The 27,726-nt window shown below is 42.5% G+C and overlaps 2 protein-coding genes across 5 annotated transcripts in view; one reads left to right on the plus strand and one right to left on the minus strand.

The window, feature by feature from the left end:
- POLR3H (RNA polymerase III subunit H) lies at positions 1–26,895 on the minus strand. 2 transcript variants are annotated; one of them, XM_083156550.1, is made up of 7 exons: positions 26,756–26,895; positions 18,781–18,909; positions 17,577–17,673; positions 14,246–14,332; positions 13,433–13,496; positions 3,916–4,123; positions 1–2,170 (listed from the first exon to the last, which is right to left on the minus strand). In XM_083156550.1, exons 2-7 carry the CDS (start codon positions 18,889–18,891, stop codon positions 2,117–2,119), a joined length of 621 nt encoding a protein of 206 aa, XP_083012676.1. In that variant the 5' UTR covers positions 18,892–18,909; positions 26,756–26,895; the 3' UTR covers positions 1–2,116. The 2 variants fall into 2 exon arrangements, with proteins under 2 accessions (XP_083012676.1, XP_083012675.1); XM_083156549.1 differs by lacking the exon at positions 26,756–26,895 and adding an exon at positions 25,041–25,209.
- The window catches only part of CSDC2 (cold shock domain containing C2), a 51,392-nt gene continuing 49,152 nt past the window's right edge, over positions 25,487–27,726 (plus strand). The window contains exon 1 of one of the 3 annotated variants that reach the window (XM_083156553.1): positions 25,487–25,673. The gene's annotated coding sequence lies outside the window, so the exon portion shown is untranslated. Of the gene's footprint in view, positions 25,674–25,890; positions 26,193–27,726 lie in introns of those variants that run through there. The other 2 variants (XM_083156551.1, XM_083156552.1) reach the window with 2 other exon arrangements.

A 27,726-nucleotide genomic window follows, 5' to 3' on the forward strand; every position in this document is an offset into this window, starting at 1 on the left:
TTTAAGGTCAACACAAGCATTTATTTATTTACAGTTTCTTATATAGCGCAGCAGATTCCGTTGCGCTTAGGTCATCAGTGTCTAGGTCCTTGATGGCTAACCTTGACAGTCCAGCTGTTGTTGAACTACGCATCCCAGCATTCTGGTTACCGAAGGTCCCCCATACGTTCGGACGGGGGAACAATGGTGAAGTTCTTGATTGTCATATGTTCTTGATTGTCGCCCTCGCAGACCTGCATGGGACCGCTCTGACATGGGAACCTCAAGTGTTTCATGGACGTTCTCATGTAAATTCTGGCGTAATGCGTGGTGCCAGACGGCAGGTGGGGGGGTGTAAGGTATTCACCGGGGCAGGCACTTTGGGACTCGGTAAGCTGCGAGCTTTGCATCTTACAGAGTCAACCAGAATAGGGGCCTAAATCCACTACTCCACTCCCACCACTAAAAATGATGCAAGATTGTGGATTCTGCCTTAGATATGTTGGATTTTATTTTGTTAGAGCTGGCTACAGAGTGAGACAAATTTTCATGCATAGCCTACAGTATATCTGTTTAGTAAGTAGTCTATGAAGCAAGGGATTCAAACAAAATATAATACAGGTTCTGTCATTTTGGATTTAGCCCAGGGTTGCCGACTTCTAAATGCTCCTCTCCGGGAGAAGCCCGGAGAGGAGACTTTCCTTACCCGATCGGGGGGTGGGGCTTGACTGTGATGTCATTAAGCCCCGCCCCCATTACGGGAAATAGGATAAATGACTGATCTCCATGGAGGGGGCGGGGCTAAATTGACACAATTGTGCCATTTTAGCTTCGCCCCCTCCTCTGAGACTCGCGGATTGCGGCATTTACATGCCGCGATTCGGGGGGCCCCCCAGATTCCGGGAGGGTTGCCCACCCTTCCGGGGGGCCGGGAGGGGGACCCGATTTTCGGGAGACTCCCGGGAATTCCGGGAGGGTCGGCAACCCTGATTTAGCCCCAGAGTAGCAGCATTCTTAGCTCTATTTTCACAAAGGTCCTTATAAATACATGGACTTTTGTACAGAGTTTCACAATGAGGAGTGCTTCGAGTATTGGCCAAAAATAAAAGCGTTTCTAGCAGCAGATGAACCACTGCCAAAGAAAATATTCCTGCAGTCGGGAAAACCACTGCCTGAAAAGTTCAGTAGTTATAGAAGAATAAATGGGTGTGGCATGTTTGGCTGCCGGTACTCAGAACGGCGAGCGCAAAAAAGCCCCTCGCGGACTCACGACACAGGTTCTATTCTCCTGCTATGGGGTTCATGGACCCCCACAAGGAAGAATAGTTAGTCAGTCGTGATCCTGACTGTCAAGCAATTTTTGCACTTTCAGATTCAGATGTCGGCGTACTGACCGTTGGTATCCCGATTGTTGCTCAGTCGTACGGCGCCTGAATAAACACATCCATAGAAGTTCTAAGATGAATAAACACCATGTCTATAATAGCGTTAAATAAATTATGAAGCAACATGAAATTGACAAATCTATACAGAAATACAGAACACAGAAAGGATACTGCATAATGCACATGATTTCTGTTCAAAAAGTTATTTTATAAACACTACCCGTGATCAACATTCTTTTCTTTTTTTAGCTGAACAACTTCCTTTTGCTTACTGTACAGTATACTTTTTTTTATAAACAGATCAGCTATTATTTCTTGTTTGTCAGGTGACTACCATGGCTCCCACAGTCACATGACAAATAATACAATGAGGAAGGAAAGCTTTATTTACAACTGAAGCCCCACAATATCTCCACATCATGTAAATGGAGATATGGCTCACATATCAGATGACCATCTCTTTGAGTTAGAAATGAGTTTGATGGGCTATGTAGCTTCAAAAAAAATAGAAAGTTTGATTTTCTTGTTTCAACCTCATCTGTTCGAGTAGAAAGTATAAAAAAAAACCTAAGATAAAGAGCCTAATTAGCTGGTTATTATCAGTCTTTAGCATGAAGGTAAATGTAGGGTTTCAACAGCTCCCGTTTGTCTCATTAATAGAGGAATGACCTTCAATGGCTACAGGAAAGAGGTAATTTAGTCCTCAGTATTCTGCAGAATATAACATTTACAAAATACAGCTCTGTTGTTCTTCAGTTGTTGGTCCACCAGGAAAGCAGGCCCAGCCCTGGCTCACTGATGGAGCCCTAAATGGAATGGAAACAAGAAACAAGTTTTAGCATTCAATTATTATTATTTTCATTAAAAATTTAAAAAGATGTTTATATATTCACCAATGCGTGATCTAGGAAGTGTAAAAACCTTACTAAAACACTTCAATATGCATATTAATAGCCATTATTTTTTTTGTTACACTTGCAAAACCAGCTAGGAGAGCCTCAGTTTACACAATTGTGCCTAGCTTTCACAAAGGGAACGTGTGCAGAGATGCTGATGTTTGCACAGACAAATGGAAAGATTTGTGTGGGGGAATTCTCCTTTGACAAGTACACAATAGGTGTGTCTTATTTGGCAGAGCTAGACTTCGATTTCACCATGAGGAGATTAACATAAAAGGGTGGAACATGCACATTAGCTGTGTTCCATGATACGCAAAGATAAAGCATAATGAAACCACAGCTCACCCAGCAGGAACAAGTTGCTGGGGTGCCATTTAGGAAATGGTGTAAAACAGCAATCTAATAATATTGCGGTATATCCCCTAATGGGAAATAAATTGCACTTACTAGACGTCAGAGAGATGTCCAGGTTAAAAAAAAATAATAAAAAAAAAAAAATAAAAAAAAAAAATGGCCAAAAGTATAAGCCAAGTTTCGGTCCTCACAGGGACCTTTCTCCAGTCTAAATTACTGTAGGTATATAAAGAGAAAAACGGGCCAACAGGTGGGAACAGGAAACCAGTTTTCAGTTCCCACCTGGTGACCCATTTTTCTCTTTAAATAATGAGTGCCATTTCTTCCACATTAGGGGATATACCTTGATATTATATATAGCTTTAAGTAATTGAGACCCCCCACTTCTTAATAGTTTGACCTCTGCTGCGGTGCGGTCGCTCAGCACTGACAAAGCAGTCAGTTGGTACTGCGAAACGCGTTGGTGACCACCCTATCCTTGGACCCCAATCACCTGAGGACTTTAACCCTTTATTTCCAAAGGACTGCCCCACCTGCTTATTTACCTGATCGGACCTCCACCATCTTGAAAGTCTCAAGCCACAACAAGTACAGTTGGACACCTGACCACTCGCAGTAGTGGGACTCCTGATAGGCTAATTCCATCGTTGCCATCAGTTGTAGTCCATGCTAACACCTTCAGGATACCACCAAGTGGCAAATAAGGACTTTCCAGTTCTCTCCAAGGATCAGAGCAGGTCAAATTCTACCTCCAAATTGGTGATTATAATTATTGGGTCCACCAATACATCATTACTTGAAATTTGCACATGCCAATGGTTCATTTTAATATATAATTTATGTTTTTATTATTGTGTACAATAAATTTTTCATTGTAATTTACAGCGCTGCTTTACCTTTTATTGTTGTTTTTTCTTGTATAATTGGGAGCTGACTACTCCCTTAAGCAGCTGCTGTGTTGATTAAACCACTCTTGGTAGGCGCTCCATACCAACCCAGGTTGGCTTTGTTGCTCAGCACTGACAGCCCACACCAGCATGATCGGTCAGCGCTGTGTACTGAGGGATTTGAAAGTGCCAGTGTTTTCCTGGCGACAGCTTGATTGATGGTCACTGACCATCAATCTTGGCCAGCGACGCACATTGCTGTCGCTATAGCCCCTACACACACACAGATATATATATATATATATGCATGTAGAATGCTTATTATTCTCTACTATTTTTATAAGGATTGTGTGGCTTTACATAGTAAGTTCTCTCACACACAGACACATAAATATATGTTGTGCCTCTCACCGCTAATGTATATGGTGCCTCCTTGCGTTGTGTCTCCTCTGCAGTTGTGGAGGAGGAAGCTTCGGCAGAGCTGGGCCCAGTTGGAGATGTGTCTATGAAGGTCTCATCCACCACACGGAATCGGATGTCCTCTCCGATATCCATGTACAGATCATGAGCTCCTTCCTCAGTCTCATACTCCCATACCCAAACTTGCTCTGCTTCATCACTGGTGCAAAGGCGTTCAGGATACATAAATGACTTTTTCCACATTAAATCAGGGCTGAACAAATGCTATAATAATTTTTTGACAATGACTATGAAAAAAAAATGCCAGCAACATACTGTACAAAACATAACGCACATAACAAACATAAGACACTGAAAAACTACTGCTGGTGGGTAAAATTTGGGAATGCACTTCTATTGTAATCAATTGATAAACACAATCTTTTGAGGAGTTAGGTATTATCTACTAATTTGTCCAATATTTGTATGCCCATGCATTACAGGTCAATCAGGGGTGTGTCGAAACAATGCAGGGTCCAGGTACAAAATATGTGCCGTGACCCCTCTATCTATGCCCACAATGCTCCAATGTTTTATGCCCTGCCTCCAGCTACCTAATAATACAGATTAGTACTACACAATACACGTTAAATATATACTATAGTGAAGGAAATTATTATTATTATTTTTTTTTAAAGTCTTCCAACAACTTTAAAAATGTGGATACACATATGTGCCCCAAATTGATCAGGCCGAAATGTGCATGGTTTTCTTACAGATAGGGTACCAAAGAAGTCAAACAATTAAAGATTATTATTATATATTAAGAGATTTTATAGGCTACAATAATCACTAAATAATACTAAAAAAAAAAGCAACAACTCTTTATTGAAGCCTCACATTGCATTTGAAAAGTTGCATCTGTTCAACATAAAACAGAGTTGAAATCAATTCACTGTTGCAATCGCGTAGGATACTAGTAATGAAAATCATATTTGCATTTCATATAAATCATATAAAGTGTATAACAGATTACGATGCATTTATAACCAACCATGACAACCAAAATGGAGTTCAGATTTGGCCACAGTCCATTCTACTCATGTAGCGCAATATGGGGGTCTCCCAATAACCGTCTATTTTCGTACCATTCTGGGGTGTAATGGTTAGCATTACTGCTTTACAGCGCTGACATCATGGGTTTGATTCCCACCATGGCCTTGTGTGGAGTTTGTATAGTCTCCCCATACTTGAGTGGGTTTACTCCGTTTTTTTCTCACAATCCAAAAATATACTGGTAGGTTAATTGGCTCCCAAATAAATTAACACTAGAATGTCTGTGTGCGTGTAAATGGGATAAGGAATATAGATTGTAAGCTCCTCTGGGGCAGGGATGGATGTGAATGTTCAAATGTTCTCTATAAAGCCCTGCAGAATATGAATATATAAATAACATAATAATAATATTCCTTAGGAGTACAAAACACATTATTTAACATTTACCGTGATGATATCAGTCTGCAGATATCCTAATGTAGCTTTAGGGTTCATTAAGAACTGTGTAAATTGACAGCTCTCCGTAATGAGACTTATTTCTTAGTAATATTTATTACATGAGACTCATTGTTTGGAAATTGCCTCATAAACCTTTACAAACAGATGACCAGCAACAATTACCTCACTGCTACATTGCAGATGTTATTTTGCACTAGTGTTAAACAGAAGCTTGACTAAAATGTAATACTTCTATACAGAGAATAGCACTTTTTGCAGGTGGAATTTATTAGCAGTAAGTGAATTATAAATATCTGTATGACTAGAGAGAATTCTTATGCCAAAAAGACTCAGAGCACTTGAGATGTTTGCAGACAGGTAAGGCAGCCATCTTTAATGCTGTTAAAGTCCTATATATTCAGTCACATCAGTTCCTGTATACACACAGGTTCATTCTTGTCAGATGCCACATAACCTATCCATATGCTTTGGAGCAGCTGGGGGGCACATACAAACTCCACACAAACAGTCTCTGGTGAGAATTACACACGTGAGGCTGTGCACTGCATAGGTAAAGTAGACACAATTCGACTGTCTGGTTGTGACTGTAAACTCTTCCTCAAATTCATGTGAAATATCAAGGCACAGACTAAAATGAGAGAGAGAGAGAGAGAGAGAGAGAGAGAGAGAGAGAGAGAGAGAGAGAGAGAGAGAGAGAGAGAGAGAGAGAGAGAGAGAGAGAGAGAGAGAGAGAGAGAGAGAGAGATTGATTCCCGGCACTCACTGTTGTAGAAGGGAGAACTTCGGTGCCACACGATCCTGGAAGGGATGGTAATACAAAGTGGTGGGTTGGCAATCATAACGTTTTTCACGTCTGCACGGCGGCAGATGTCAATAGAGTTGAGAACACAATCGTTTGTGGGTCAACGTTTCGGGCTCATGGCTGTTTATCAAGACATAAAGGGCGAGGAGCATGAAACGTTGACCCACAAACGCTTGTGTCCTCAACTTTATTGACCACTGCCACCATGCAGACGTGAAAAACCATATGAGTGCCAACCCACCACTTTGTGTGTGTATATATATTCCCACTACCACCGAGTACAACGTTGCTGCTGTCCGGGCCATTATTCAGGTGGACACCAGAGTGACCATTCCACAGTCCGAAAAGGAGACCAGCATCTGAATGGGATCCATCTGCTTGATACTTCCCAAAACACTTGGCCTGAGCAAGGTTTCTGCATGCTAGGTGCCCCATCGGCTGTCTTGAGAGCATGAGACATGACTTGAGACAATAAGTGGATCCCACTAAGAGGTGCGCTGCCAATGAAGTTACAATGGGAATGCAGCATGGCCAAGCAGATGGTGGTAATGTTTGTGGCCAAGACTGGTTATGTAGCAACTGTACCACTAATGTAGCAGCACATCATCACTAGAGAGATGCATGCATGCCAAAAGTACTGGAAACCATTTCCAGATGCCATCCAAAAGATTGCGATCACGTTGCCCTTCTTAATCACCACTATGCAATTACCCACAATTCCAAGAAAGTGCTGCAATTTCTGGCCTATGAAAGCATCAAGGAACTTTGTCATCCACCGCACAGTCCAGTCTGAGACCCCTGCAACTACTTTTTCTTCCCATAAATCAAGCAGAGATGTGCAGAATTTGTTTTGAGTTACCGGAAGCTGCAGTGGATACATTCATCCAGCATTTAGAAGACAAACCTGATTCAAACTGGTCCAGCTACAACACCAAGTGGTTGGTGATGGTGACCAATTACCTACATTTATGTAAATTTAGGTGTTTGAAGAATGTGAAATAGAAGAAAATAAGCAATACAAGTTATGTTGTTATACATGCTACATGCTGTTATAAATGCTACAGATCAGATATTTTTTTGTGGGAATCTGCCTTCAATCCTGTCAGAAAGTGGCACCCGCTATATCCCCCAGCGGGAAATACCATCCGAGATTGAAAATCCTCCATAGAAGATATGCACAAAATTGGCATTATGACTAGTCATTATCGCAAATATCCTTTGGAATATTGCCCAGTTTGTACGCACATTAACATTTGCTGGATACTTGCAAAAGTAGCCAGTATTTGCCCTGCACATAAAAATTATAGGACTTTGATAAAAAGTTATTGTCTTTTTGTTTGTAATGATCTTGTATAATCTTTATTGGTCTTTTAACATTTTATGGAGTTTAAAAAAAAAAAAAAAGTTTTTTTTATGTATTTGCTTCCCTTCCTTTGCATTGCATCATGGATTGCTTTACTTCCCAATCAGAATCAGGCCCGTTTCAACCTTTTTTTTTTGTAGAAAAGTTTAGTGTCCAAAACATTGCAATACAGTATGCATATATGCTGACATAACAATAAAAGAGTATAAAACTGATACATTTATGTATGCAAAGTCAGAAAAATAAAGTTCAGACATATATAAACTATAACCATTGGTGTATTATTATTATTTTTTAACAGTAAAGGGAGGGGCGTTTCAACCTTTTAACTGCTCAGGTGGGTGGGTGGGCACCAAAAGAATGCAAAATGTCAAAGTGCATTTCTGTTGTATAAACACATCCAACACATGCATCACACACATATAGACTTCCCCGGCAGCTCAGGGACTTCGGTGGGGCCAGGAAAGCACCCTTGCGCCACAGTGCCGGCCGGCCTCGGCCCCTTTAGTGGTGGCGGCGGCCTGGGACCGCCCACAACGATGATGTCAGTGGGCCCGGTCCGTCCCCCTTATGCTGCCCTACTTAGTTCCTGGAAGGAACACTAGGGGGCTGATGCAAGACATCCCCATGAAAACGCTGGCCATTCCCCTGGGTGTGCAGGCGGGACGTTGCCTGCTCAGGGCAGGTGGTTTACGTCACGACGCCAGACTTATTTGCGAATGGGCAGGTGCGATTGTTCACCTGTCTGGCAGCACGTGAGGGGATGTGTAAGCGTACACATCACCTCACATGCAAGGATTTGTGTGACGGGAGGGGGTGAGTGTTCGTCGCGATTATTTGTTGGCTATGCTGCGGAAATACGCAGCCTAGTGAACAGGCTGAATCAGGCCAAAGGTTCAAAACATGAAAAAAAGTTTGTGTACTCTCTCAGGCACCTAATGTGAATGCTAAGCAATCACCTTCTTGCACATATTTAGCGCCCCGGTCCCCAGCAGTGCCAGTTACAAAAAAAAAGGGGACATTCCAGAAACTATGGTTTTCGGAATCATTTGCATAACAGATATCTGGATAAGGGATACTCAACATGTAATTCAAAAGCCTGATTTAACATTGGGTTATTTTAGTATGTTTATAAAATACCTCACAGAACCTTTCTGCACACTACATCTACCCCCACCTGCAATGCAGCAAGGTTTTGCCCAATCTGCTTTACTTACAATCATGAATCAGGCCCATAATACTGTACACATTGTAAAAATAACATGTAAAATGACACTTATGATGCTGTAGGCAACTGTTAAACATTTCTAGCAGAACAATAGAAAGAACAAACAAAGGGCATTCTCTGAGGGCGGGCTTATTATTTTTTTCCAATATTTTTTTAATAATAGGGTAAATACAAAACTCAGCATGTTGTCACCTGTAGAACTGCTAAAACTCAACTTGCAGAATCCACTGAATGAATCAAAAATACAGAGTGAAGCTTAAAGAAGATGCAAATGACCTTTTACTTCTTCAGGAAGACAGGGAAGAAGCTGGCAGGACACCACAGACTCACCCAAATAACTCTGCATTCCTGTTCTGTATGGAAAGCAGTGACTCACGATCTTCCTGACAGCTCCCCCTGTGTCTCTGACATCAGTGTCAGCTTCCAGAACTAATAATAACCAACTATAAATGAATAAAGTACCTCATATCCCGAATGTATCATGCAGAATGTACTACTTCTATTAGCACCTACTGCAAAAGGGGACAGATGGCCACACCCTTATGGGCCCTACACACATAGGGGGTTATTCTAGTTCATTCTTTCTGACAAAATCCTTCTTAGATGGACAAAACCATGTGCACTGCGGGTGGGGCAGATGTAACTTGTGCAGAGAGAATTAGATTTGGGTGGGGTTTTTCTTCAAAGTGAGATCTATATTGCAGTGTAAAATAAAGCAGTCAGTATTAACCCTGCACAGAAACAAAACAACTCACCCAAATCTAATTCTATCTGCACATGTTACATCTGCCCCCCTGCAGTGCACATGGTTTTGTCCATCTAAGAAGGATTTTGTCAGAAAGAATGAACCAAAATAAGGCCCATAGCGAGGTATGTAGGGCGACCTAGCTATGCTAGGTCGGGCACTGCTGAACAGCTGTCACTCAGCACACAGAGCTGACAGCCCACACAGTGCGAACTGTTAGCAGAGAACACTGGCGACCAGCAGGATTGATGGTCACTGACTATCAATCTCGGCCAGCGACATTTGGGTATGCGCATTGCTGTTGCTATAGCCCCTACACACACACACCGATGTAGGGGCATTTTCTAAGCGACTTTGCCAAACTAAGGAAAGTCGCTTAGAAAATGCCTTAATATCCGCATGTGTGTAGGCCCTATAACATTTCCCAGTCTGCTGCTTGAAGATTGCCTCCACCCAGCATACAATATTGAAGGTTCCCATCTCTGAGCCTAATGCTGGGTACACACCTAAAGATTAATCTGTCAAATCTGTCTGGTGGGAGCAAAAAACTGGTAATGTGTCGCAGCGAACTGCAATAAATTATTCGCTCACAAATGCTAAAAAATGGACAAAAACTATTGTTTAAATCCATTTGATTTAACAAATGTATCCAATCAATTTGTGTGAATGGCCTCACATATGCATGTTCAATAGAAGACATACTTAGTTATATTGATATTGATATGTAAATAAGAGCTAAATACACATGAGCATTATTGGGAACAGGAGAGTTCTCCCTCTCCACTTTACCTGCTGCCAGGGTGCAATGAGACTTCACCTTGAGGCAAATAGCCCCCAGCAAGGAAGCTTCGACCAGGCAGTTTCTAGTTTAGTAGACATTTGGCTACAAGCCTCACTCTGGAAGACTATGGTCAGTGAACATGGTTCTGGTCCCCTATACATTCTAGGTAATCATTTTTAAACATGAAATGGCATGTGTTATAGAGCAGGCTTCTAAAATGGTGAGTCATGTTTGGTTTGCATAAAGGATGTGTGCTTTGTTACCTAGCCTGGTCCACCCCAAGCGTGCCAGCGGGATCACCCCAAAATTGTCTTTACAATTGGCAAAATGCTACCCTTTGCTATATACCTGCTTTATACAGGGGGAACAGACTCTTCCTTTGCACATAAGCTACTTCTGGCCGATCTGTACCACGCTACTCCAGTATTGCATCTGTACCCGCTATGCAGATTTCTCCTCCACCTTCATCGTGCCACTGTCTGCAAACCCACACAACCACCACCTTTGTGTCTGCCTCTGTCTCCAGTTTTGGACATGTACCCATGTTGCCCAGGAGGGCTCCTAATCTCCCTTTCTCTAGTGTCCTTTATCTATTCTGCTAAAGCCGACTGGAGTCATGTTGGCTGCCAATCTAAAGCACAATCATCTGAGCAACTGAATAGTTATGATGTAGGTGGTGTATGCATTGCAGAAAAAGTCCAGTTTCTTGTGGAAAGAAAGATCTGCACTTATCCCTTATATGTAACCTCATCTTAGATTGGTCAGTGAGATAGATTGTAGAAATGTATTCCCTTACCATACCCTCCAATCATATCTAAATAGTGACTTAGACTTTTGGTTCACATGAACAAACAGCGGTCACCTGATGTTGTTTTGTATTGTACTTTTTAAGTATTAAATTATGCACATCCGATTAAGATTAATTTAGAGGTGTGTGTATATATAGAGGCCCCCAGAAACTGCTCCAATATTCCAGCTTATGTAGAAGGTGTGTGTTTGCCAACGAAACGTGTTGAGCCATATCCATTGCATTGGTCCCGGACCAGATTAATCATCCCAGAGGTCACATCACCACCGTCTTCATACTTCCCTCATTCTGCGAGGATGCCTTACTAATTATAGACCATCTCAGATGGACTTTGACCTCCATTGGTTAACTACCAGTCTTCCGCTGGGCATTAGACCAGAACTTTTACCTTCACTGCTCTGCATTTGCTACTCTATTTACCACATTGCCATACGCATGGAAATAGGTCTTATTGTGACACTCTTCCAACTAAAATTATTGTGGTGACTTACCAACATGCTTCATTTAGACCCAATTGAGCAATTGATGTCCTTATTGAGGATTTACATATGCATACCTACATATTGTACCTCATATGAGGTTTTATTATTTTATTTTTGATGTGTAAATAAGTTCTATTGCAACAATAAATCAGTTGTATGTTTAAATTTACATTCAGTGAAACAAAGCGCTGTTCAAATCCCCTCTTTTTTGAGATATTAAAAAGGTAACGCTCTGAGCAAGATCTTTAAAAAAAAAAAAGACTAGTGTGCATGCTCAATATCATTAATGATGCGCTCCCGCATAGGTTTAACGCCCGCCCCAATCCATCTGCTGTACATGCAGGTACATTTTTGCTATGTAGCCAACAACCTACATGCGTAGCGGCCACAGGTGATGCCAATATGCGATATCAGTAACAACTTGCACGCACTATATCATTCAACAGCAGCTACCGCCAATATAGTTAACAATATCGTCTATGCTTCGGCTCGTCTAATGTGTTTGGGGCCTTAGTCAGGAATGCGCCAGTGAAGGCTTCACCGTGCAAACTCAACAAGTATTGAGGGGATGCAGAAACCGCCTTTGGGTTACCAGGTTAGACATTTTCAGTTATGGCTAGCTCAGGATTGCGAAAGCAGGATTTGAGGTTATTACTTAACCCTTTGCCAACATCTGTGGGAGATGTGCAAAATATGTGCTAAAAATTATAGCGTTACTCACATGTTATATAAATGAAAATTAAAAAAAGTTGTGTAAAAAAAAATCCTATATAAAAAAGGTAAACATTACAGGTCATTATGAGGAATAAAAATGTCTGCTTGGCAATTTTCACACCTATTTTGACAAATTCACTTGGCACTCAAAGGGTTAATAAAAAAAAAAAACACACACCTTTTAATGGACTAATACTAACGAACCAGCTTGCAAATGCGATTCATTGTAATTATTTGCACTGTTATGAACCCAGGAAAATACAGTGTTCCCGATTAGGCTTGTGGTGTATGATAAACAGTGCCATGACTGCAGGAGTTGCTCAGTTTCAACGTGTATAGACTCCTTTAACCATAGCAGGTACTTCATTACACAGATCATGGCAGACCCGGGCAAGGAATACAGATGTGTAATACTTACTACACAAAAGTAGTATACAGGATATACATTGTTATAACTGACTAACCCTCAAAGTAATCCAAAAATATACTGGCAGGCTCATTGGATCCCAACAAGATTAACCCTACAATGACTGTGTGTTCGTGTACATGTGGTAGGGAACATAGATTGTAAGCTGCTCTGGGGCAGGGACTGATGTGAATGTTCAAATATTCTGTTTTCTGACTTTACATACAGACATTTATTGGCTTTATATTTTTTTTATTGTTATGCCAGCATACATTCATATTGTATTGCAATGTTTTTGATGCTAAACGTTTCTACGGTGTATATAAATAAAGAGATTACAAAAAAATTAGTAAAATGCTACAGAATAACTGGTAATAAATAACCATGTTGAAATAATATATCTATATCCACACACATATAAATATACATAAACTGTCCCACGAAGTATATATTGAATAATAATATCCTCAAAGGCTATTTCAATCAATATAAACTCAGGAGGCCAGTGAATTTTATGGAGGAAATGATTTACAATAGTCAATAGCAGAGATTGCATACAGTACTGGATGTTATTTGTCATAATATTCCTGAAGCTGAAGAAATGACCTAACTAATCACTATATAGATTTTCTGCATATAGTAATAGAACACTCGCTACAATTCTATTCATGACAGAAAAGGATACAATTTAGCAGGCTGCTGCAGGGACTCGGGAGGTATAACAATATCATCAAAAAAGCCAAGAGACACTGAGGGAAAACAGGAGTGAATTATTAGTGACTGCTCTGGAAGATCTTAGAGTACAGTGAAAATGTGACAGATGTCTTGTTTAATAACACGCTTAGCAGCATTTCCTACCTAGAGAATGGGATGTTTACATTATATTGTCAGGTACATAAAATAACCGGCTCAGTATTACTATTGCAGTTCAGTGTAGTACAGAATGTAGCAGATTACACTGTCAGACAGCATTTTATGTTTATGCCACTGAGATAACAATGCTCTTCCCAAACTGTGTGCCGTGGCACCCTGGGTTGTTGCTCCAGGACCTATTCAAATTATTTATGGTCAATCTAAGAGGCAAAAACCAGTGCTGGTGGCTGCCAATCATATCATATGTGGCCAAACAGGAGCAAATCCTTACCCTCACCATATAACTAACCTAAGGATGACATATAAACACTTTGTGTAATTAGTTTTCTACATTTCTTAATAAAGAACATTTGGCCTAGGGGTGACGTAAAAACATTGTTAATGCTCCAGGGCCCCGTGTTAAAAAAAATAAAAAAAAAGCCACTTCATCTCCAACTGTGTCGACATTCGGGTAAAAAAACAGTGAAAAACTCATGTCGACCTAATGACTGTCGACCTTGGCCCATGTCGACCTTGAGGCCAGTCGACCTAATGACTGTCAACCTAAGTGTGATCTGACAGATGACCGTTTCCCCTGTAAACTTGCTATGCTCATTCATAGAAAAGGAAGACCAGACTCTCTTACCATGAACCCCTTCCTGGCTGCAGCCTTTAATTTTTCCCATTAGGATCTCATCAAGAAAAGGATGGAAGACAACATATCTGAAATGAACTGAAAGACAAGAACACAACACAAGTCAGAAGAGAACCAGACCTGCCAAGAAATGCTGCTATAGAGGATGAAATCCATTACAAACCTAATGTCATGCCTTAGAATATATGTAGAACGTCAATACAGTTAAAATGACTACATATCAAGGAAATAGTAGTTCTCGGTTCTGACAGCTTTTATCTGTAGGTTGGTAGTATTTTCTATGAAAAAAAAAAAATGCTACCAAAGCAGTAAACAAGGTCCATACACACCGAGGGGTATTGAATTTCTCTCAGAAAATATTTGCATTCAACTATACACCGTTTTAATGTGAAACCACATCAGATCTGGTATAAATTCCAGAATCTATGTGAAAAAACAGGGATTATAGGGCTGGCTATCGGGGATTTTGTTTCGCATTCTTAAGGCACGCAAAACAAATCCCTAATCCAGGGGCAGTTCAGGGTGTAGACTAGGATTTTACCTGAAGTCTATGCAAAAATTAAGGGTCCACATGTAAATTTGGCACGCAGCTGTAATCTCCTTCATAGGACCATAGTTACAGTGGGAGTAATTCAGAGATGGACATACACAACCTATATGTAGAAATGAGAAACACTGACCGCTAGAGTAGGTCTATGGCTATGCAGACTAGCTGCAACAGTACAAGGCAGATGCCATATTCTTGTATGCTAGGACTGGCAGCTGACATCAGATTCACGCTCTAAAACGGCAATGACATACCTGTGTTTTTACAACTACACCCCGCTACATCATGTTGGCACCCCCTTATTGTGTGCAGATACACAGCGGCACTTTTATCGCATGCGCAGTCTGTGATATAATCACTCAGTTCTGTTAAACAAAGACTTTGCGTCCACCTCTGAATCAGACCCAGTAGCCATATCTAAAGAAAGATTTAAGGGAGATGCTGCACAATGAGGGGTTTATGGTCAATGGTTGGATCCACCAGCACACTTCAGCAGTGCTCGAATATGCAAGTGGGCATTGCAAAGTCTTAAGGTGTGTACACATGGCAGATCCTGCCCTGAGATGAGATGAGTCCCGATGTGATCAGATTGCATCTCACGGCATGCTAGAGGGGCACAATTTACACTATATAGTGCAGATCTGCACTATATAGTCTTGCCTGCCCTCTCTATCTGGCTGCCGATTTGCACTCACACGGGAGCGTGCATCGGCAGCGCATCGGGCTTGCAAGCCCTAAAAAAAGTATGCGATTTGCATGCGATATGGCTTCCGATTCTCTCTATATCGGGAACATCGGAAGCCAAATCTTACCATCTGTATACACTATTAAAGTAAAATGCCTAAACTCGCATTTACATATTGTGCACTTGAAAAATCCATGAGTAATTGCAGCCTTGCATGATCATAAGATTATTTGTGTTGCAACATTCATTCCATGCATTATGGAACCATCTTCCAACTAACACCATTTACACAATAGGTTGGTGAATAAAAAGTGATGCATCACATTGTCAACAGCTTTGATTACGACATTACTGTAATGCCAATATTGAACAGGTAGACAAATGGAGAATGTAGACATGTGAAATGTTGATATACTGCATTACCAGCAGTGGGTTAGGCGTGAAGAGGATGGTTATGGTTAGGCAATAGGGGATGGTTATGATTAGACATACAACTGGAAGCTTTGCAAGAGGTGCTTGAAGACATTCTGATGTCACTGCCGGAGCCACCATATAAGGTAAGTCATTGCTAGATCACCAGGGACGTTTTGTTGATATTCTAATCATGTCAGCGTTTCATCGGAGCAGTCAATGTTGACAATCTTATAATCATCAAAATATACCACAGCCACTTAAAACTAGCCCCTCTAATCTGGAAGCTCTGACCGTTTAGTACTCACATCTTTAAATTACTATTTTTGTAGACTTTCATTTCAGATAATATAGTCTTGCAACGTTCAACTTTTTTTTCTCATATTCAGCAAGAGAGTCAAAACCAATAATATAAATATATGCACTGCATTCATATCCCTTAGTTCCTTGCTTGAGGATAAGTCCTCAGTTTTAAACAAGGCTGAGAAATCCCTTCCAAGGGGTCCCCAATATTGAGAGTTAACAGATCTAGAAGATTTTAATGACTTGGCGATTGTTGAATTTATGTTCTCCTGGACTGTGAAGTATGCACTGTAAATTTGGTAAAAATAACCACAGACAATTTCAAACTGGCCCATTTTGCCAAAGTCACATTGCTTCAAGAGAACACGCCGATACCAATGAAGCCTGTCCTTAAATATATTCCAGATTTTCATCCTAAACTCACCAGCCTTCCTGCTTGGATATTCCAGAGAACAGAAAGAATGTGCAGAACCATCACTTGAAGTCTCAAAACCAGATACACTTCAGAGTAGATCCACCAGGAAAAAGAAATTAAACTGCAAAAGACTGCCTCATCTAGAGACTTCTTTGGTAGAAAGGAAGTAGTATCATATACTACAAGTGCAAAGGTCTACTATACAGTGGTCTATTTTATCCCAAATCTGGGCACAAATTTTACTTTCCACACTGTACTTTGTCCACAGCATGTTTAGAGTTCCCTCCAAAACCCAGACATTGGTACTGCAATCTTGGATGTAGTCAGGTTACTCTCCACATCTGGATGCTACTTCAAGACCAGCTAACCACAACTCCCAGCTTCCGCTTTATGCTATAAAATGGGACTTCCTGCCAAGTCAACTCACCAGTACAACATTGCTTTTGTTGAAGTTACTACCAAGTACTGGATAGCCTCTCTGTTTGCTCTGGTTATACCAGTTTTGCCCTCAGCCTGATTGCACTATGTTAATTTGCCTGAGTGCTCTCCAGCTTCCAGATCTATCCTGGTAATCAAGAACTACTTCTGCTGTACTAGTTCCATTGGTATTTTATTCCAGTCTGGCAAAACTCTGCTTTAGTTGTATACCGAGTGCAGTCCAGTTCTAGCTGTACTCTCCTCAACTCCATCTTCAGTTGATTTCAGAGTGTGGACCAGTTTCAGTTGTATTTCAAATCCTACCAGTGCCATCAAGTTTCAGCTCCTAGTTCCTTGCAGACCAGTGCTTGCCCTGTTCCTGTACACCAGAGTTTAACAGTATTGTTTGTAATATGCCTCTTATACAGACGATGGGAGCTGGGAATGCATATCACTAGCGATGTGGTGGTGTGGAACAATTTTAGGAATTTGTCTTAACATGTTGTTATCACCAAGAAACAAACAGATAATATCTAGCACTAACCTTTAGTGTGTGAAGCTCCATCACCAGGAAAAATGTAAGAGTCTTCCAGCTTAGTAATGTCATACAGGCAAATACAGAGGCCCACATTATATACAACCTGGTCATAAAAGAAGTTTTAAAAAATAAATAAAAATCAAGAATAAGTGGTAACATGTAAAGAATCGCAAGTAAGTTTTTTCATTCTCAAAATGCAAACAAATCAGACACAGCATGTTTTAACACGTCACAAGGGAGAATTAAAAAACAAAAAAGTAATTGCAGGAAGGTTACTAAGACAATACAATTTAAGGGTGAGAACGGGGAATAGCAGTAAAAACAGAGGATTGGATGCTTTCGGGGTGTGTATAGGATATCAATTGTGATCATGTACATAGAGAAACACTAGCGTCACTAGTGCCCTGGCCAGTATGCATGACCATAGGGCTATTCGAGCAGTCAATGTTAATAATTATTGCCTACTGGCTGCGTTTGTGTACACAGATAACAATGAGTTTGCGATGGGCATCTATCTTCTTTTCTAGATCTCCGCTTCACTTGTGATAAGCAGTTCTGTAGCCTAAAAATGGCAGCTGCATATTCAAGTGTATACAATTACCTTTGTACATACTTCTTCTAAACAGATTGCTAAGATCACCTAACTTGCTGCCCCCACTCACTTGTGTGGCCCAATTCTTCTAGTGTGCTTCCCCCCGCCAAACACGGCTTGCCACTAGACGGAATTATGTAAGCAGACCTTTGCTTGTGTGGAACCTATCCTAATATATTAGAAGATACACATGCAGCAATCATGACAAGCACACTACTTAACAAAACCGTTTCTTAGTAAATTACTGTTGAAACATGACTTTTTCTGTAATGTTAAAAAGAGAAACAGTCACAATCCTTGAAAAGTATTTTAAAGACTGTGGTCTTGAATACATAAAATTATAAATCCTATTTGTGTTTCATCATCAATATGAAGTCCCACTGTGTACCAATTAATCAAACTACAGAGAGGCCCCCATCGCCGCCCTTTGAATGATTTGTCCAGGGCTTGCAAATATAATCAGCGGAGACTGACTTATATTTGCGGGCTTCCGGCTAAAGACAGGGTGGGTGGCTGTCGTGAAGTCAGCCACCCGTCCACGGCACCTCATTTGCATGGGAAGGTCCTGTGGAATTCCCATAAAACAGTGGAAGAACTTATATAATTAAAACTTCCCACCTTATTGGCCAATTTCTTGTTCAGTTCTTCTGCGATTGAGTCATTTAGCTTGCGTTCAAACTGCCACGGAGTTGTCCGTACAGTGTCCACCATTTCTACTAGGACAAACATAGTAGACAGTGGCGAGGGCTTCATTTTAGAGGAAACAAAACAAAAATTAACAAAAAATAAAACTTAAACATATTGTAACAAAACTCACTTACAAAATCATTAAAGACCAGAAGAGGTGCATTCAATTTAGACATCTAATATTGCCCAGGATGCTCATTAAAATTAAAAAACTATGGAGCAGTTTGCTTAAAACATTGTGACTACAATAAAGATAAAGAAAGTGTTGCTAGCGCTAGAGAGAATAGTGATCTATAATATGCTATGTAAAACAGCAGCCACTTGAAGGAGGTATGTCAGCCTCCAATAATAAATAGTACATACGGAAGAGATAGCCTTATTACATAACACACAGAATGAATAAAATATAACAATTTATTATTACAGCACAATATATATTCAAATAACCTCCGGGGGGTATAAAACATTAATGCATGAACATGCTAAAATATTTAAAAATATTGGCTAATTCTTAGCAGTAATAAAAATAAAGCCAGATACCATAAAATTCATATAAAAAGGTACCTTGTTGCGCTCAACTAGATCCTTTAAAAGGTTCTGGGTTATATAGAGCAGTGGTTCTCAACCTTGGTCCTCAAGTACCCCCAACAGTTCGGCCAGTATTCAATGCTTCAGATTCGCCGTTTTTTTTTCAGTGAATCTGGCAATTCGCTGGGTTAACGGCAAATTTTCTGTTAGAAAAAACAATTCGCCATATTCAATGGAGGCAATTCGCCACAAATGAACAGCGAATGTCTGCCGATTCGCCGTAAATGATTCTCCACAATTCGCCTGTGATTTTCAATGGGGTTTTTAGTGGAATTCGCCGACAGTGTATTCAATGCTGAAATGGAGAACTGCTTTCTCCATAGATTTTTGCCATGATTCTCCATTTCACATTCGTCATCTTTTTTAGGTGAACTGGAATGTGATCCTTTAAAATGATGGGGATGATGGGGGTTTTTTTTGGGGGGGGGTGTAAAAAAATCAGTTATTAAATTTTTTTATGAGTCTTTCTATTTTTTTAACTGGACAAGTAACACAAATATATTTTTAATTATATAATTTTTTTTTACATACCATATGCAGGGGGGCGCTGCTGGTTACATATGCTGTGCGGCTGATTCACTTACATATTGCAGGGGGGCCCCGCTGATCTCAAATAAGGGTTGTAGGGACCCCCTGCCCGCTGGTGGGTGGCATGCAGTGGGGTCTGGCAGCGCAGGGTCATGTCAGGTAGTGCTGGCGTGCAGGAGGTCCCTGCAGTGTATGTGATATCAGTGGCGGGGTCCCTGCAGTGTATGGGAACTAGTATTTCACATCCACTGCAGGGACCCCGCCGTTGATTTCACATACACCGCAGGGACCTCCTGCCAGACCCTGCTGGATGCCACCCACCAGCGGACAGGGGGTTCCTGTCAGATCAACGGCGCCCCCCCGCCCGTTCAGTGTTTTGCGGACCTCTGCGGAGGGGAAAGGAGGGGGGCGCACCTGACCTGGAGGAAGCTGCCGCTCAGCAGCCCGGGCACCTCTCAGCCGGGATCCGACACGCAGCCCGCTCTGCTCCCCGACCCCAACAGGTGGGACACTGACAGAAGGGAGAGACGGCTCCAGCAGCAGCAGCACTAGCAGACCTCCGGCTCCAGCAGTCCCAGCGCGGTGATAGCAGATGTCAGCACACTGGGACTGCTGGAGACGGAGGTCTGCTATTGCTGCTGCTGGACCCGTCCCTGACACCTGAGGCTGTGCGGGGGCACCTGGCGGCATCAGCGGGCTCCCCCGCCGTGACTCCGCTCCATCCCCTGCAGTGGCAGTATTGCCGCAGAAGCAGGGGAGAGTGCCGGGAGCGGTATTCGCTGCAGGGGGGAATTTTCGCCGTCAGGGGTGGAGAGCCCCTGACGCGTTGAATAGGGTGGACGGGCGGCTGCCTGGCGAATCGCCCTACAGGGAGAATTGCGGCGAAAGTGCAGCTAATCCTACACAGGATTCGCTGCTGCCCGCGATTCTCCACATTGAATACCTGCCTTCATGTTTTCCAGGTCACCCGGCAGGTGAACAGGTGCACTCATTAGTCACTGACACATTTTAAAAGATCAAGTGGATCTCATTACTTAATTTGCGATTCTGTGTGGAGACCTGGAAAACGTGCACTGTTGGGGGTCCTTGAGGACCGAGGTTGAGAACCACTGATTTAGAGTACAAAGTTAGTTCTTGAATAATGATAAAGATATAGCTGGATTGAGTATAGGTCAGCCTGCAATATAAAGATGTCAAAATAACAAGAGGATCTCATATGCACGGCTGATAGATGTATAGACTGCGGCAGATGAATTCAACTGTGGCTTCTGTAAACTAAGTCGTCTTTAACTGTTGAAAAGACCCCTGGGAGCGGTCTATGTGGTCAGCAGATGTGTGGACTGTGTCACAATCCATCTAAGTGCCTGTCCAGACTGTCCCTGCATCTCAGGCCTGGGTGCTATCAGCACCCTGTGTGCAGAGCAGCTGTCCCCTGTGTCCATCCAGCGCCACTCAATCTGTGGCTGTGCAGCAGGTCTCCTCTCTCCCACTGGCCCACAGTTCTCAGCTCCCGAGGCCTTCTAGTTAGCCACCATTGTCCCGGCCACAAGCAAGTTGTTTCCAAATGAACTTTCCCGCCAGTGCCAAACATGAGGTCTGCCATGTCTAGTCTGGTCACCTATTCTCCTGAGTCAATCCTGTGAGACCTGTTTTCCGGTCATACTGTCTCAGTTAATCCCCGCTTCCCAGTGGGTAGAAGTATGCTGGGAAATCCAGTCCTAATTGCTAGTACTTCAGTTGACTCCTACTGGTACAGTTGTCTCTCTCTGCTGGTACAATTGTGTCTCTCTGCTGCAGTGTGCTTATTTCCAGGTATTCCAGCTCCTGTGATCCTCTGCCCAGAGAAGGATACTTACCTCAGCGCAGTCCTGCCTATTGAGCTATCGATGTTCCGCCATCTTTAATGAGCTATCAATATTCCGCCATCATTTATGAGCTATCGATATTCCACCATCGTTCCTGCATCCAACATCTGCAACTACAGTAACGTACCCCTCTGCATATTGTATCTAGTGGCCACTGTCGCATCAAATAAATGCAGGAGTGTTTACACTGCACCTGTTATCTTGTTCATCCCAGTATATGCAGCTATTGCCTCAATTGGACCTTAGTGTGCGCCATACGTTACTGTCGGATTCAAGTTGCCAATTCAAGTCTTATTCAATGCTGTAACCACCTATTGCATGATTAATAAAGACTGTGCTTTTACTACCTGCTTCCTCCATTCTGGTCACGCCTCCGGGCTATCATCAAGTACCACAATGTGGTTTCATGCACAAGAGCCGCATTAAACCTCCCCGGTTTATACATCGGTCAGAAGCAATGCCAGTGGCCTTCGCCACTCAGCCTCAGACCGCAGGCATGACAGACTGCAGTCAGATCTCCACAGCGCCAGAAGCCTTCAGACTCCACAAGACAATCAGCTGGGCAGCTGTGCCGTGCTCTGCTCAATTACAGTCAGATGGACACTGGTATAAGCGCAATTCTGTACTGAGCCATTGAACACAAAAATGCACCAGTCTCTACACGTTTCACCACACACAGGGTGGCTTTTTTTCCCCCCAAAAGACAGGGATGGTGCATGTTTATAGGTCTGCAGTTTTATACCTGTGTGGAGATTTATTGCTGACCAATTGGTCAGTGCCTGGTTCCTTTCTTAAGCTCCGTACACACGGGGGGGGGGAGATATATTGCCCAGCAATATATTGCTAGCAATATATTCCTGAGCAATATATTGCCCAATGTCTTCTTTGCATCAGCGACCAGAGATGGTCGCTGATGAAAAGGAACCTCTGCTGGGGGAGCTGCAGAGGTAATTACAATGGGGCAGTAAACGGGAGCGCGCACCCGGCGATTTATCGCTGGTGCGCACTCCAGTCACTGGCAATATGGTCGCCTGCGACCATATTCCCAGCGATTATAGCCCCTATCGCCCCCGTGTGTACACAGCATTGCTGATAGGTTTCCTATTCATTAGTCAGCAGGTGGGCCAGGTCTTCTGTCTGAACTTGGTTAATTCTCAAGGTGCCCATACACTGTACAATTATTGCAGGCAATTTGGACTAGATCACATCACATAAGTTTTGCAATGCAATGAGATGCAATCTAGTACAAAAAGTATCTGTGATGGGATGTGCACGGGAGACATTTAGACATTGTATTAAAATATCCGTAACCTTGTTTTGCACGCTAGCACCATACAACACATGAATTTGACGGCCTATGTAAAGCAAGCAAAGCTCAATCTGAACTAACTTGTATCTTGAAACATTTAATTTGTATGATATATAATGTAGTGGCATGCATAATGTGTAATGGGCATCACAGTGTGTGGCATAACGTGTAATAAGCATTACGGTGTGCATAATCCTGGAGCAGTGTGTCTAAGGCGGCTCTAGCTGTCACTACTGTGTGGTGTAATGTGAATTGGAACTATTATACTCCAACCACACTGTAGCTCCACCCACAATATCCACAATGAGGGGCGGCAAAATCTATGTTGGCTTGGCCACTCGGGCTGACCCTGCGTGCTTAGTCACTGGGGGGTATTCAATGTTGTGGGCGAGCGGTGACAGCGAGCAGAGCTTCCTGCTTGCTGTCACCACTCACCCTGACAGTATTCAACGCAGCCCCCACATACGCCAATTCCCCCTCGCTCCATTTTTTGAGCGAGGGGGAATTGGCGTATGCGGCTCCTGAACCAGCGAGACTCGCGGCTAAACACAGCGAGTTTTCTGCACTAGCCACGGGTCTCGCTGTTTTGGGGAATTCTCGCCGTCCTGTGATGGCGAGGATTTCCCCAGAACATTGAATAGAGCGAGCGGCCGGCGCGGGGGTTAAATGGCGAGGATCGCTGGTTTTCTGCAATCCTCACTGTTTAACCCCCTCGCCGGCCGCATTGAATACATGCCTATGTTGCAACTGGAAAGGGGAGGGTCAGGAGTCATACCCCCCCAAAAATGTGTAGATCCGCCCTTGGTCTGTGCATCACTGGCAAATGGCTAAAGAAATTGTGGCACTTTAAAAATGATATAATAATCATAATGTTCACTTCACATAAACAACATTCACATACCTCCCAACATAACCATCTCCAGGAGAGACAGAATGCTCTATTCCTGGACTTTAATTTATAATTACAATCAGCTGTGTGGCATCACCTTTCTTATCCATTTAAAAGAGGTGATGGCAATCAAACATAGGGGTAGATTTATTATAGCGGCGCCTATCGCGCCGCTATAACAGTTCCTGCTTCGCCTCATTAGCGAGGCGAAGTAGGAGGGGACACTGACAAGATCTATTAAGATCTTGCCGCCGGAGTGGGGGAGCGCTAACTCCCCCCTACGGCGATGTCCCTCCTGGAGACAGTGCATCAGTTTATACTGATGCGCCGTCTCCTTCCCCCCGGCCGGCTGACTGCGCATGCGCGGGATCACGCTAGACTCGCGAGATCCCAACGCAGCTCAGCAGCAGGGACAGCGCTGTCCCTGCTGTTAGGTATAGGGCATCGCCGCCTGCAGCTGGCGAAGTCGACAGCTGCAGGCGGCGGAACGGTCAGCGATGCTGACCGATCATAAATCTGGCAGGAGGCAGGGGCGCAGTGCAAAATATCGCCCCTGCGCTATGCCTCCTGCCCCACACCGCCGGCGTTAGAGTAAACGCTCGGCGGGTGTGATAGATCAGGGGAAGCGCTATCCCCTGCTATAACGCACGGGGATAGCGCAGATTCCCCTGATCGCCGAATAATAAATCTACCCCATTAAGAGAGAAGTTCAGAAACAGAGCATTGTGTCCTAGGGATGGCCATCGTTGCCAAAACTATTCAAAATCAGCCATAAACCATCGATGATTTCTAATCATTGATGGTCGATGGCCATCCCTATTGTGTCCTACTTGGAGAGGGTCATGTTGGGAGGTATGCATTCAGAGTAAACCATTGTGGATGAAGAAATCTGTTTTTCTTCTCAGTAGCCTCACTCTCCATCTACCATTACTTGGAGCTCCCTCTGTCAGCACATGCTCGGTGCCCACACCCAGCAGGCTTTCCCTATCCTGCATTCTGACAGCATAAGTACCTGCAGCCCGCCTCAGGCTCCTGCATACAATGCACGTGTGGGACACCGGCTACAGACAGCTCTCAGTCTCTAGCCTCCATCATTTCCGCTCAGCAAACGTCACCTAGGCAACAGTTCCGCCCTGTCAGTCCACCAACCAATCACCTTCCGCAAATGTGGCACGAGTGACAACGCATGCGTGGTCTGCACACTCCCCCAGGCGCGTCAGCGTGTATGTGAAAACTCTATTGACTGCGCAGACGCACTGGGGACTGTACGATACGGGTGTTTTATTTTTCTTTTTTTTTCTAAATCCCAAGTGTAGGTGTCTTTATGCGCATGCGCAGTGGTCTATTTCGCCCTGACTGTAAACAGAGTAGGGCAGCAGTTGGAAGTGTTATTTGTCAGTCAGTATGTATGTGCCTGCCACACCATACCCAATATATGGCCGCCAGGACCAGTATCCCCTGTGCTTGTATCTCGTTCTCTCTCTATTACTGTGCCACAAGATAGAGACCTAGCAATCTGTCACTCTCCATGTCTTACAAGCCGCATAATGCACTGAAAGCCCCTGACTTGCTGCCACTTGTAGTTCCATAACTGCAGAGCCACATGCTGCATCCAGGGGTCTTAAACAGACATAGCTGGCACCAGGTATGCCGTTACAATATTAAAACACTGTTCATTTTGTTGAATTATATTTTCATTTACTCAAAGGCTCCATTAGCTTTGTCACACACACCTGACACATAAAAGAAATGATTGTACAATTGTAAGGACTAGACGAGATTCGGGTCATCCGAGGTGTCATCTTCACTGCATGCCACAAGTGACCCAAAAGACCAATGATTGTCTAGTCCTCCGGCAGCCAGTGGGTTAAGGTGCCCTGTCCCTGGCACAGGTGGGAGAGGTGCTGTGTGAGCACTGCAGCCTGGCACATTGCTATTCACGCTGTGACTTTAATGGGACAGCCTTTTAAAAACCACTCCTATCTCTTGTCACGGACGTCAGGCTAAGGGGTGTGAAAGAGAACGTAGCTACAAAATAACAAGGAAGATCTGGATCGTGGAAGAACGTTATAACCTCTACAAGGTGAGGAATGGGGTACATACAGTAATACCTGTGTGGGAAGGAGGAAATCTTAGTCACCATCTATTACTGTGGGCACACAAGGTAAGGAATACCCCTAAAATCCACAATCCAAATGAGCTTTGGCGTGCAAAGGGTTTTAGAATGAGATTTTTCTGCAAAGGCTTGGTATGCACATGGAGAAAATGAACTGGTTAAATTAGGCATTTCCAATGTTATCACACACAAAATCTGGTGTGCTAAAATCTATTTTTTTTTATTAAATGTGTGAAATAACTATTGTTACATTGTTAAGATGTTGACAAGTGTGTGCAAAACCAATTTCTAATGAAGACAATATGATATGCTATTTGTATCATATCTGTTCCCAGGATAATATACATCATTTTAAGGTGATTACAAAGACAAATAATGTCTTGGTTAGATTGTTTTGTTCTGCCCTTCCCAAGTTTAATATTCTGTTTATTGCTGCTAGCCAAATAAGGACAGATTTCTTAGTATGTCACAATCCCAGCAGAGTGGGGGCTGATTGCAGTAGTGCATGTTTAGCTTCCCTGTGTGCTTCAGTAACCTTACATTTACTAATAGTATGCCTGATGGTAAAAGCTTGTTCTTCTTCTAGAATCTAGATGTTCTGTAGCACGTACCTTCTATATGAGACACAAAGAAAGATCCAGATAAGTTCAATGGCAGGGTGTTATATATAATCTGTTGAAATCCTTTTGCAACAACACCCCAAGGGACTAGCCAAATAACAATTGCAGGCAGTCTTTTGCAGAGCAGCTTATTAAATGGCTGGCACTTTCTCTGCAAAATATATTTCCCTAGTGTTGAGTACAGATAATGCTTTGGTCTGGCAGAATGGAGGTGCAAACTGAATTCAGAAGGAATACGTGATTCATCATTGAAATGAACCAAGTCATAGGACTACCCAATATAAATAGAGGAATAGTTTGTAATCATATACATTTATACTTCTTTTTGTTCTTGGTCATTTATATTATAGTTGGTAGATATAAAATTGTATTTATTTAATCAAAGGCAAGGGGCTGTTATACAATAATGTCTAAAAAATGTCAACGCATTCAAATAATGAGCTTAAAATTGTGTCTTAACAACATGATGAGAATATTCTAGCATGTGATCATCTGTCTATAAGAAGTGCATCATTATTGCCTGTAGTCTGTAAATTGCAGTATGTGTAAGAATGAAGTGTGTAACATGTTCTATAGCATTACTGAAGCCAAAGCCTGTTGCAGCATCTAATGTAAGGATATTTCTTTTTATTTTAACATTCACTGCATAGTGGTGCACAGGAGAGAACCAATTTGTGATTGGTGCATGTCCCTGTGGGTGCATTACCCTTTATTGTGGCCTAGTAGCTACGAGATATTGTATTGTCACTCATGAAAGAAACATGTGTACAGGGACAGACCTACAGTAGGTCTTAGCAACTTTTACCTGGAAATTACCTTATTCTTTAATATTGATTATTTGCATAATACAATTCCTGTTGTGCCTATTAGATGCACTGATTGTATACATTTATTATTTGCAATGGGTTTTATATTTAGCGAAGATAACTATTTAAAACATGTTATTGAATTCCAGGGACTAC

The sequence above is a fragment of the Crinia signifera genome, chromosome 8 (genome assembly GCF_055691185.1).
Source record: "Crinia signifera chromosome 8, ASM5569118v1, whole genome shotgun sequence".
In the NCBI taxonomy this organism is placed as follows: Eukaryota; Metazoa; Chordata; class Amphibia; order Anura; family Myobatrachidae; genus Crinia; species Crinia signifera.

Excerpts from the sequence above, each read along its gene's own strand:
- POLR3H (XM_083156550.1), bottom strand. The coding sequence starts at position 18,891 with ATGTTTGTCCTAGTAGAAATGGTGGACACTGTACGGACAACTCCGTGG. Across the intron at positions 17,674-18,780 it reads ACAAGAAATTGGCCAATAAG|GTTGTATATAATGTGGGCCT; the intron begins GTGGGAAGTTTT and ends TTTTATGACCAG. Across the intron at positions 13,497-14,245 it reads CAGCCAGGAAGGGGTTCATG|TGTCTCTTGGCTTTTTTGAT; the intron begins GTAAGAGAGTCT and ends GTTTTCCCTCAG.